The sequence below is a fragment of the Aulonocara stuartgranti genome (assembly GCF_965226115.1).
Source record: "Aulonocara stuartgranti genome assembly, chromosome: 4".
Taxonomy (NCBI): domain Eukaryota; kingdom Metazoa; phylum Chordata; class Actinopteri; order Cichliformes; family Cichlidae; genus Aulonocara; species Aulonocara stuartgranti.
Genome location: NC_138942.1, coordinates 7,186,347 through 7,199,487, shown reverse-complemented (window position 1 = coordinate 7,199,487; position 13,141 = coordinate 7,186,347). Strand labels below are relative to the sequence as shown.

Below are 13,141 nucleotides of genomic sequence, written 5' to 3'. Positions count from 1 at the left end.
GCTCCACTATTTTAGTGTTTGAGTTGAAAAGAGTTTGAATATGTATTATGATCTGTAAGACGTCTACATTCTGAAAGGAAAAATATGCCCACAGTTGGGCATAAATGAAGATGCATCAAATGAAAATATCCTGAGAAATTTGCTTAGAGCCTTTCTCAAAGAGAATACAACAGCAGTCGTGCAACAAGAAGTGCTTGATGTGGGCTAGAAAAGCTATATAAATAAGTCTTCTATTCAATTAAATCCTTGGGTATTGAGCTCAATACAGTGCAATACTTTTTACTTTTTAAAAAGACAGGAATGGTAATAACATTTTTCATCTGATTTACAAGTATAAACAAGAAGAGATTTATAGTTGTTTGGATTAAAAAAAAACTGATGACTGTCATCTCATGCATTTTAAAATTTCAAATTCAGTTTTCTAAAACTTTGATTTGGAATTTTTCGGTATGAATCTGTCCCTAAAGAGATTTCATCAGGAGAAACAAAACAAAAAAAACACAAATTGCTTTTTTATTTATTATGTCTAAAGTAAATAAAGTGAATAAAAAAAAATACCATCAGCCCAAAGGATCAGTTTGGGCTACAACTAGGGAAATAGCTTTTTAAACATTGCAATGATTTTTACCATCTGAAATTCACTTTGCAAGAGATCAGTTAAAATATCCCCATAACACAGACAGACAAATAAATAAACGATGGAAAGAAAGAAATAACTTTGAGAGTTGACTGAAACAAGTGGACTCTCAAGAAATCCACTTGTTTGAGTGGAATAGAATAATGTTTTGTAAGCAGTGTAAAATGCATTTTATGAAATATTGCATGCTAACGCTGAAGCTTAGAACAACACAGTTTTTGAGGTATTGAAAAAAAGAACACGAAAACAAGCTTTTACCAAAACCAGGAATGACTGACTCATAGGTGGATGAATCTAAAGTGCAAGTGTTGCACGAGTTCATACGGCATCCTGGATGCAATCACATCAAGGAAAGAGGTACAAATCAGTCAAAGTAACTAAATATTGCTGTTGCATGGATCATATAATCAAGCAAAAAGCTACAAGTGAAGAAAAAAAGCAGAGAACAAAATGAATCCTTCATTTGAAATCGCCCCGTTTAACTATAGTGGTCTTGTTTTTAACCTGGTACTGAAAGGGAAATCAATCAGTAATGAACTTATTTTTGAACATCATGGTGAGCATGTTTCCAGGCCTACCTGTGTCACCCCATACAGGCAGGTATTCATCTTGCTGGATGTCGAGCATGATCTCCAGGCCATTTCCAGTCCCTCCCTTCATGGTGGTGCGCAGCGTCTTCCCCTCCTCTGCTGCGTTGAACATATAGCACTTCCCATATCTGGTGAACACCTAAGCGAAGACAGAGAGAAGTGATGACTTACGATTTATTGATGATGATACAGAGACCTCAGACTATAAAAATATCACTGAAGTAGAGACATTTGGCGGCAAACCGAAGGGTCTAATTTAAAAGTGGATTTATTTCACACCAAAGGCATCAATTTAGCAATTAAATATATATCTATAGAATGATAACGAGCTGCGATTCGATTTTTCATGAGCCTAATGTTTCCCTCTGAGTTGTCAATTATTATGTATTTCAATATGAATCTATAAAGGTTTCAGCTTGGTTCTCCCTCTTATGATATGCACAGTTATGACACTGTCACTACACATCTGTGCACATTATCTCCCTATTTGGAGCAAGTCGGTCTACTGTGACATGTTGTCATTTTGCACGTGCACGTAAACATGTTCCACGGCTGCTTTTATGAACATGAACCAGTGTAAGTGTAAATCACCTTTGCTTACACAAGGTGGAATACAACAGGTGCTACATTCACTGCGCTAGGGAATAAGCAGTGGAATTAATAATACATTTCTGCTTTTGTGCTTTCCTTTGGATTTTCAGATGGATATGGTTTGACAGCATCTATATTGCTTTTGGTAAAATACTATTATTGTTTGCAGTTTGGTGCATCTAAATGATAAAATATTGTGCTGCTGAACTTCTATCAGTTCCTGTTTTTATTCAAACACTATGTTTAAAATCAAAAAATTGCTCGGTATCAAACATTATAATAATAATAATAATAATAATAATAATAATAAATTTTACTTATGAGGGCCTTTCAAGTCACCCAAGGACACTTTACAGTAGGATAAAACACTTTTGGGGGCAGAGAGCTCCACAGCCTGGGAGCAGAGCAGCTGAAAGCTCTGCTTCCCATGGTGGTGAGGCGGAAGGAAGGTACAGCAAGCTGGATAGAAGAAGAAGATCAAAGTGAACGGGCAGAACAGGTAGTGGTTAACAGGTCAGAAAGGTAAGGAGGAGCGAGGTTATGAAGGGCCTTGAAGGTGAGCAGAAGAAGTTTGAATATTATCCGGAATTTCACAGGGAGCCAGTGAAGTTCCTGAAGAACAGGGGTGATGTGCTGGTAGGAGGGGGTTCTGATGATAATGCGAGCAGCAGAGTTCTGAACCAGTTGAAGCTTATGGAGGGATTTTTGGGGGAGACCATGCAGAAGAGAATTGCAGTAGTCAATACGGGAGGTAACAAGACTGTGGACAAGAATGGACGTAGACTGGGTGGAAAGAGAAGGAAGCAATCTGTTAATGTTGCGTAGATGGATGTAGGCAGAACGGGTGAGATTATTGATGTGAGATTTATAGGAAAGTGAACTGTCTAGGATGACACCAAGGCTCTTAACCTGAGGAGAAGGGAAAACTGTGGAGTTATCGATGGTGAGTGAGAAATGGTTCGCCTTCAAAAGGTTGGATTTGGTGCCAATAAGGAGGATCTCAGTTTTATCCTCATTGAGCTTTAGAAAATTAGAGCTAAACCAGGATTTTAACTCACTTAGACAAAGGGAGGAAGGTGGGAGGGAGGAATCAGGTTTGCAAGAGAGATATAACTGGGTGTCATCAGCAAAACAGTGAAACTGAAGATCAAATTTGCGGAAAATGGTACCTAGAGGGAGGATGTATATCATGAAGAGAAGAGGGCCTAAAACTGAGCCTTGAGGTACACCAGAGGAGACGGGGAATAGACGAGAGTGGGATGATCTTAGTTGAATAAACTGGGAACGGTCGAGGAGATATGATTGGAACGAGGCGAGGGGTGTGTCAGAGATGCCGAGAGAGGAAAGTCTGCTTAGAAGTACAGAGTGAGAAATGGTGTCAAAGGCTGAACTCAGATCTAAAAGGACGAGAATGGTGAGAAGACCAGAGTCAGCTCCGATTAGAAGATCGTTAGTGACTTTAAGTAAAGCAGTTTCTGGACTGTGACATGAGCGAAAACCAGATTGAAATCTCTCGTAGATACTGTTATTATTAACCAGGTGTAAATGAAGTTGAGGTGCAACCACTTTTTCGAGTATCTTAGAAATGAAGGTTAAATTGGAAATCGGACAGAGGTTGTTAAAGTTGTTAGGATCTAAAGAAGGTTTTTTTCAGTATAGGAGTGACTAGAGCAGTCTTGAATAAGGAGGGAACGATACCGGTGGTGAGAGAAGAGTGAATGATAGCAGAGATGAGTGGGAGTAAAGAAGAGAGGCAGGATTTCACAAGCCCCGTGGGCATGGGGTCAAGATGACATGTGGCAGGCTTTGATTTACATATGAACTCGGAAATATCAGATAAATCAGGAAGATGAAAAGTGGAAAACGGCTCAAAAAGGAGAAAAGGTTCTGGAGAGGGCGTAGACACAACATTTGATCTGAGTTGCTGGTGGATGTTTATTGATTTTCGTAGTCCAGAACAGCATCAAGGAGTTGCAGGATTCAGAGGAATAGATGTGTGGTGGTAAAGCGTTGGGGGGTTGAATTAGCTTGTTGAGAACTGAAAACAGAGTCCTTGTACCCTCATAAGAACTGATAATACCAGAGTAGAAGCTTTGTTTGGCCTTGCTGATGGAGTCTTTATACTGAAGTACGTGGTATTTATAGATTTCTGAATCAACAGTTAAACCAGATTTTTTTATATTTACGCTCTAGCTGCCGAGCTTTATACAGGCAAAATGTTGATTGAACAAATTTCCCACGTGTGGGACTAATAAAGGTTATCTTATCTTATGATTGCTGAGGTGAGGGTCAGAGGAAGTACACCAAAAGCACAAAAATGGCAACAATATTAGATGACAAATTCATACACAAACACGCTATTATGAGTGATGGAGCTGGAAGTGACCGCTCAATGGGTATGTTGCCCGAATTTCATCAAATATAACATTTTCCACTACAGTACAAGGATTTGTGCCTTATAAGAGGATGTCACGGAGGAGGTGTAAATTTTCCCTCGGGAAATGAAGAATTATGAGAAAATCTACACTAATATAAAACAAAGCATCTGTCTCCACACGAGACAAGGACAAGAGGATAGATATAGATGTTGTGTGGCGTATGAAGCTAAGGTTGCCCAGCAACACCCCGACCAAAATGACACAGGAAAGCATTTTCAGGTGATTGAGAACTCAAGCATCGAGGGTACATCTAAGCCGTGTACACACTGGAAGTGATTTGCTTGCCGCGTATCACTTTGAATCTGCCACTTGTGATATTCTCAGCTCTGGTTGCCTAGGTGACCCTCTAATGTCTTTACTAGGAGGTTATATGTCAATCAACAGTATTCTTTACTTTAGTAGTTTCTTCAGGTGCTCGCCTTAAAGTTTACTGCAGGTCCTGCCCACTTTGCATTGGCAGCAGTTATTTCGCCTGTAGTCACTTGAAGTCGGCAAATATTATTCACTTTCTATAAACTTTGGTTGCAACATCACCACAATCCACTTCCAGTATGTTCAAGGCTTTAGGAAGCAGTATCATATATACACCATACACAATCTATAGCAAACCTGTGAGAATAGGGGGAAAAAATTGGAAAATCTTGATCACAATAAGGAAAACTGCACAAGGAATGAGAATGAACATGCAACAATCCTGACTGAAATGCAGAGAATATGGTTTGTCCTGGAATAAATATAAACAAAACTAAATAATTAAGCATCCCGTTTTCATTATTTTTAAGCTGTTCTTTTGTGTGCAGTGTTTGGCCAAATTGTATTTTTTTTCCATAGTGCACACACAGAAACACAACACTGACAGTTAAAGCGTTGTTGTTTAATATGTCTACGTGAAGGTCAGTCTTGGCATTAAACACATCCTGCTAGAGGGGCACTTCCCCTCATTTCCACATCATCTACCTTTCTTTCTACAGGACAGTTGTTCACAGCTCTAATTTGCTAAAGCCAAAAATATAGCAGAGCCCACAGAAACACGCAACACGCACGAATCCAAAGGCAATGTTCTACATAATCACTTAAAAGCAGAGAGCGTTCGGCCTGGACTTGAACAGGGCTTCAGAGAATATGTCTCACAAACTTTTTACTCCTTTCATGTGTGTGTGCACAGGGAGGGAGAATAAACAAAACAAAGTCACATTCCTAATTACTGTATGTGGACAACAGCTTCGCCCTTCACTAATATCTCTCTGTGCCCCCTCCCGTTCATCAAAAACCAACTAATGGCTACAAGGCATTTATGAGTAATAGGCTGAGTTAAAATTGCAGCTTATTTGAGTAACAATGTGTGTTAGTTTGTGTGTAACACAAGCAATGATCGATTTGATGTGATGAATAGCAATCACTGTAACAGCCATCAACTTCGAAGCTGATTGAAAGGAAGTGACAGAATGAAACAGTTTAATAAATCAGGAGCACCACTGTTCCCTGAACCCTAATCAGCAAAATAAAAAATATACCCATCAATATCACAAACACCTCACACTGTGATTTAGTACAATGCAACAGCACCACTGACTGCAGTCTTTAAAACTATAACAAAGCCTTAAATATTAAACACTTGTCTCAAATAGTATTGGCAAACCCAGAACAATATAAGCTATAATAATGGGCTACTTTAATAAAGTACACTGGTTTAACTTTGTAACTTACACCTGCTTATATTGTGAAAATGCTTTTCTAATAAAGGTGTAAAGTGGAAAAGAGGGTGCTTGTTATGATGTTCCCACACTCTCTTTGTGCCGTTACAAGCTGCCCATGAAAAAGCTGCAGATGAGTAAAACAAAAATGAGCAGAGGCCATAAAGCAGGTTGTGGTTGAACTGGGTTTGCTAACAAGCCCTAATCTTGTTATAAGTGAGCAACATCACACATATTATACGAGTGCCGCTTGATTTTTACATCACAGCGAATCCTCAAGAGTTTAGTGTTCTAACTCCCACACTGATATTTGCTCACAATTTGGAAACGGTCGAGATAATGAGAATCCTTTTGATTATCAGCTGAAATCTATGGTCATATGCAAATCTCCAGATAACACTCAGACACAGATAATGTTACCCCATACTTCCTAACGCTGACCTTCAAAACCTGAGAGATAGTTTAAACACCTTGTAGGGACTTTATTAACATCAGTGGCTGAAACAGTAAAATTTCATGGTTCTGGGTCCTTTTGGTCCAGCAGTTTGTGTTTTCTTGTATTCTTGTGGTATTTTGTATTATGGGTTGTGTTCTGGTTCATTAGTAGTCTTTAGTTATTCTGCTGTTAGTTTCTTATATTCCCTGTTTAGTTCCTTAATTTTTTTTAGTATTTTCTTCTTGTGTCTTTGCCCTCGGTGTCTTTCTCTGTGTGTCTGTGTTTATATAGGTTGTGTGAGTTCTTGTGTCTTGTTTCCTCCTCGTGTTTCATTCTGTTTCCCCCTGCCTGCCATGCTTATCCATGTTTCCCCAGTCAGTCATGTCTCTGTGTCGGATGATCTGATATCGTCGTGTTGGTGTTATTCCTGGAACAACATAGTAAATGTTGTTCCAGGATCAACATTGCAAGTGACCAATCACATTCTTGTGACGTTATTCTTTGGCACGCCAAGCCATTCGTGCATTTATGAAATTCCAATGTTGCAAGGACAATATCAATTCTGCTTAGCGTTTATTAAAGGGTTAGGGTCAGGGTCCGTTGATCGGCGGACAAAGGCGGTTTCTCGCAGCTTAAGAACAGTTTTTTGTTTTATGGCAGTTTTTCCCAAAGTCGCAAAAGTATGACGTCACAACATTCTGATTGGTCACTTGCAATGTTGATCCTGGAACAACATTTACTATGTAGATCTGGGAACAACACCAACACAACGATATCAGATCGTGCCTCTGGGTCTGTCTGCGCCTCTGTGTGTTTGTTCCCATTACTTCCTGTTTTGATTTAGTAGTCTCCTGTGTGTGTGCGCCATGTTTTGCTTTGCTTCTCTTACTTTGAAGGTACCTCGTCTCGTGTGTTATGTTTAGCTTTATGTCCTCTGTCTCGTTGAGTGTAATTTGACCCAGTTGTGTTCCCCATGTGTTTCCTGTTCCCTCGTCATTTAAGCCCTTTGTATTCGTCTTTCCAGTGTCGCGATCTCACTCATAGTTGTGTGTTTCTCTGCGTCCTTATCCGTATGTTTTGTTTTCTTATTTATTCCCAGTATAGTTTTGTACTATTTTGCCATTTAGCAAATAAAGCTCTGTTTTTCAGTTTACTTTACTCTGAGAAGTCTGCGTTTGGGTCCTTCCCTGCTTTCACACAGCCAAATTATGACAAATGTAGTATTGAACATACATTACTGTAAAGACTGAAGTATATGGTAGCATACCCAGGTATACATAGGTGTGTCTAACTCTACGGTTCCACAGCTGTTTCATATTGATCAATAACACGTAAAAATGGGAACATTTTTCATCTCAACCCTCTCTCCTTTTATTTTAAGAGGGGATTTGTTAAAAGCAGCTGTCTCCTCAATGTCGATGGAGGGAGAAATGTTGATTGTGACTCCTCAAGAGGCAATTCAGCAGACAAAAATGTGGGATTCATGCCTCTTACTAAAAAGTACCATATTATTTTTTGACTGCGCAGTATTATGGGTTAACAAGGCTGTTACTATTGGTTGGAGTTATTATTAACCACAGCCTCTCCCACACAAACAGCGCTCCCTATTCAGGACTGGTTAAAAATTCAGAGCTGAGAACCTAAATCTTCAGTTTTGAGGGTCTGATGTTGATATTTTATGTTGCTGTAAAAAAAAGGGGGGGGGGGGGGGGGGGTTAAAGTGCATGGGTAATAGTTGGTTTTTCACTGCTGCTGTGTTTTTGAGATGGGTTTTTCATTTCATGCTCCTCCTCCTTTATTGACACTGGCCCTCTCATGGATGGTTTACAGACATGATTGATCGACTACCTGATGCCACACTGCCAAAGAGGTGGTGCGCTTCGGAAGAATATGAAGTACCACATTAGAGGTTCATTCACCTCTGCAAAACAGAGGTGCTCTAGACGCATATGTATGTGCACGAAACAAATGACAGAGAAAATCCCTGGAGCATTGTGACGAGGACAGCAGATAAATATTCATGGCACTATCATTCTTCATTTGCAGGTACAAGATGCGTCAGGGTTTTTCAGGTATCGTTCTGCGCTAGTGCGAACGTCTTGGTAAAGCCGGGATAATCGCTATACCAGTCAGCTCCGAGACAACTTCACAGCAATGAACTTGGTTTCATTAGCAGAAACCGTGTGTTGACATGCATCACATCACCACCATTTTTCCTGAATGAAAGCATTTTCTAATGATGCCTCAGATGAACTTCATTTACGCAGCTGTCTAAACCCTCCAGAGACTGAAGTGTTCCATTTAACCCTCACTAGCTAATTGGTGGGGGCCTGTACCATTAAGTGTAATTACCCAACAGTTATTTGCTATTCCGATACACATTTGTGTGTGCAAGTGACGAAAGCACAGTTTGAACTGAATATTTTCTTTAAAAAATGCAGTTGTTGCCTGATTGTCAACATCTCTATCTCTGGATTTTTTTATAGGAGCGAATTGCATTCAGGGGGACACTGCTTGCCCTTCTTTGCCTCTTTTTGTCAAGACTGATGATGTTTGACAGACAGGACCAGGGTCGGGTCAACATCTCATTAGACCTCAACCAGACAGAAAGGCTCCTCTTCAGCCACTTGATGACAAAGACCCTGACAAATCCTTGACAGAGGGGTTCTGTTATTTTGCAAATCCTCGCTACTGACCCTGCCTGCATGTCCCCCGTCTTTGTCACTTCCTCGCTGAACTGCCACTTCAAGCAGAGATGTCACATGGTCGAAGGTAATGACTTCTCAAACCTGTCTAGAAACCAGAAATGTAAAATAGCACAGAAACCATTGCTCTGCATGACAAATGTCTTAAGGAGAATAGGATTATCAGTTCTCATTTAACATTTAATTAGCAACAGTGAAAAGGCAAGTAGATCAATTATTAACTATCGCTGCTTTCGGAAGTTTGTCACAGTTGCTCTTTGGAGAAAGCTGTCTGTAATGAGCATGGCAATGACACCTTTTCCAAGGTTGGTGCCAGTCGAGATAGTCTTAATTTATTAACAGTTTTAATATAGGGTTAACACATCACAGAGCAACTTGGAGTTCTGTATCTTGCACAAGGGTCCTTTGGCAAATATTACGTCAACGCTCACATATTTAACTTGAAAGCCTCACACATTCCCAGAAAGTGTACTTCAAGTTTCAGATGGGATTACCCTGCAGATGTGTTTTTGTATTGTGCTTGCATACACCAGATTCTTAGCTCTGTTCCAAACTATCTGTTTCAGTGTTTGTAGTTTTGAATGGAACGGGAACTCCAGCTGACCACGCCCCTTTAAGCAAGACACGTATAAGACAGAGAAAAGAAGCCAACGCTAGCAATGCAGCGCATTCAGTTTACGACTCTGCAGCTGTTACAGATCTGAATGGGATATTCACCGCACAATCATAGTTTTTGATACATGTGTACGTGTAGGCTGATTTTGTCGAACATGTCATGATTATAAATGGGCCATTTTAGTACACGGAGCAGCAGCAGAGTTAAAATCGATGCATTGGTCATTGCTTTTGCAATCAGTGACTTCTGTATAGTGCTGTAATCATTTATGCTGATGATTGAGGCATGTCTGACTAGCTGTCGTCTTTGCAAAACAATAGGTTTTTGCACAAAATCAAAGCGATCACGCCGTTTTTCCCCACTGTTTTTCTGGTCTCTCATCTTTTCCAGCTACCTGGGAATATCTATGTCCCTGCATAGACACATTATAGACATATTTGCAGACTTGTGCTTTAAAATGCAAACCAGACAGGTGAGAAACAAAGGCAAAACAACACAAGACTACACAGCATGCCATCAGTGATATCAAAGCATGTTTGATGTAGTTAGTGTGCAATACTGTTTTATCAAAGATTTTTATTTATCCCGAACATCTAGTATCATTATTGATCACATGTAATATTTAATATGGAAATGTCTCAGTTTACTACATATAATGTTGAAGCTTCTATATCGGCAGATTTGGATGCACATGAAAAATTAATTAATGTTTTTTTACTTAGTGTTGTTTAAACTGTGTTCATGTAATACATTTAGAGGAACTGCATTAAAAATAATGAATGCTAGTTTAACTTTATACCCTGCGTTGCTTCTGCTACACTTACACGAGTCAGTGTAGTGTACAAATTGTCAGTGCTCAGTTGATCTCAGTTGCTGCTGATATCGCATTAGTTTTTCCTCTATTCAAGCCAGAGGTCTGAGAGCCAACCTGTGAGTGAGAGCGCGCACATTTGGGCTGCCAATTAAAATGCCTTTTGACCAGCACAACACATCTCATTAGTATTCACAGCTGCAAGTGTGAATGTCTGGAAGACCAGAGCTGCAAACATGGCATGACCTTGCCTATTTGCAGTGCAACGCCTCCCACAGAGAAGAAGCCAAAGATGACATGGCCATTAGTGTCTATTCCTGTCATGATGAAAGGTCACTTGTTAACACTAACCACCAACAAATTACACTCTTAAACATGCTCCTGTGTAATGCAGAGCCTAGTAAATATGCATTCATAGCATCGACAAGTTGATCAGGTATGCCAGTGGAATATAATGAATACCAATACAGCAGTTCTATCACAACCACTGTCTCTACTATTTTTTAAGCAGCAGAGCTCATACCATAGTGGTGGTGTTTTAAGTAGTTTCATGCTTTACATACAGGCTGTTACAGGATTGCATAAAACTTGTAAAGTCACAGTATATGCAGGTAAAACATTGTACTTGAGAAATTCTGGCTGGAGGGGTGTCTTTAAATTTGTGACCTTGACTGAAGTCAAGTGGCTGCTCCTCATGTTGGACTGTCACACACCCCTTCTAGTCTAAATTCATCTTCTTTTCTTCCATACAATTCTATTTTGTTATCTCAGCTTTGCAAATGGCTTGCTGACACGATGCCAAGTCAAAAAAAAAAAAAGAAAAGGAAAATGGCACATTTACGCTGTAAAAAGAATATGTTCAGTTTTCTTCTTTTTTGCTCTAATGCCATTGGCTTCTTTCTTATCTGCTTCTGCCCACGTGGTGTCCAAACTATCAACATACCCTGAGGTGAACCTGCAATATTTAAATATCTTACTTTTAGCATAAGTGACACAGCAAAGCTATCTACTAAAAGTAAGTGTTTTGCCATATTACCTATGCTGGCCCTTGCTCAAGGTTTTTTTCCATTATTTGAATAGATTCTGTGATGCAGACGAGCCATTTTCTGTTGAAAATCGATAAACAGAAAGACCAGATGATGACTCCTTTGCATTTGTAATATTATGGTCTGTTTGAGATTGGATGTAGCTTCCTGAAGTGCTTATTCATCAGCTATTGGATGCTGACTTTGCTATTACTTTTCTGTCAGTTGTATTGTTTATGCAGCTTTACTATGAAATTCCCTTCCACAAAACTAAGGAAGGAAGAGCTGTATTCATTGTTATTTATTTATTTAGTTAGGATGACATTCCACTGTCAACCCTCTTTTATTTTTCCATTACAGTATAAGGAGGCAATAAGACACTTTTCTTATTCGTCCCATTTGCTTTGCTGGCAGGTGGAATATAAAGTGAAAAGCACCGAAGAGTAAATTGAAATGTTAAGCACAAGAGTCAGCCAACCAGTTTAATCAGCTCTCATGAAGCACCTCCAACTTTCAAGGTTATGGAGCTTTTGCACAAACTGTCTATAATGATCTGCTGTTATTGTTTGACAAATCAATATCCATTATAAGTGAATTTAGATGGCGTTTTATGATAAAAACAAAGCATAAAGGGAGCTCGAGGGTAGAAGGAGAGATGAAGGAAAAAGGTGCTTTATCCTTATGGCTTACTGGGAGAGGAAGAAAGGAGTGAAGTTTATAAAAAAGGTCTTGCAAGGTGTGCACTTTCTCCGCTGTGTGGCAGCAGTAAAAGTGGTTGTACTGCTGTGGGGATAAATAATGCAGAGGGCTGCTGCGTTAGCGACAGGGTTGGCACTGAGCACGAGAAAGGAGGGGTTTAAGCACACACACACACATGCACACAGTTGCCTCACTCATCATTATGACTTTATGCACGCAACTCTACTACTTGCATGCCAAGCCAGCTTCCCGAAGGAACTTAAACACCCTTGCATCCTAAGCATATTTCATATCACATTAAACAAATTCTGTCATTTATGTGACATGTTCGGAGCTTTATGCTACACATTTATCATTGCACCCTAATGTCATTTTACCATGGCAGTCTATAATATTTTATTTTACAAGGCAGCACATAAGTGAGGCAGGGCAGAGATAGGACACAAAGGATTGCAGGGCTGCTAGCAGGATATTTATGCTTTTGGAGAGAAGGGAAAAGGTGCAGCGAACAACAAGGAAACGAACTACAAAGAGAACAAGAGAAATAAAAAGAAGAAGGGAAACAGAGTGAGTGAGACGCTGGTATCAAAAGACAAGCACCCCTTGAGTACAGAAAGAAATAAAACCTCTTTGGCCAAACCCTAACCAGGATTACTCGGCATTGTTTGCGGGTTCAAGAATTTCTCGGTCTAATGGCATTAACACTGGGAGAGGTCACAGAAATAAAGGGTCTGATCCCTTACGATGCTGCTTTTGGAAGAAGGGCGGTTGTTCTTTTCATAATGGCATTCTGTTTTAATTTCCTGTCCTATTCATCACCATCAAACTCCTGTCATCATGTGCCTTTTAAATAATCTTCATTAAGACCAGCCTGAACTGAATACCTGCTGTGATTCTTC

At 39.7% G+C, this 13,141-nt stretch overlaps 1 protein-coding gene across 4 annotated transcripts in view; it reads right to left on the bottom strand.

Annotated features, from left to right (window-relative positions):
- The window catches only part of asic2 (acid-sensing (proton-gated) ion channel 2), a 427,006-nt gene that overhangs the window by 36,332 nt on the left and 377,533 nt on the right, over positions 1 to 13,141 (bottom strand). For all 4 annotated transcript variants that reach the window (XM_082529060.1, XM_082529062.1, XM_082529061.1 and 1 more), the window contains one exon: positions 1,216 to 1,366. In XM_082529060.1, coding sequence (XP_082385186.1) covers positions 1,216 to 1,366 — 151 coding nt within the window. The remainder of the gene's footprint in view (positions 1 to 1,215; positions 1,367 to 13,141) is intronic.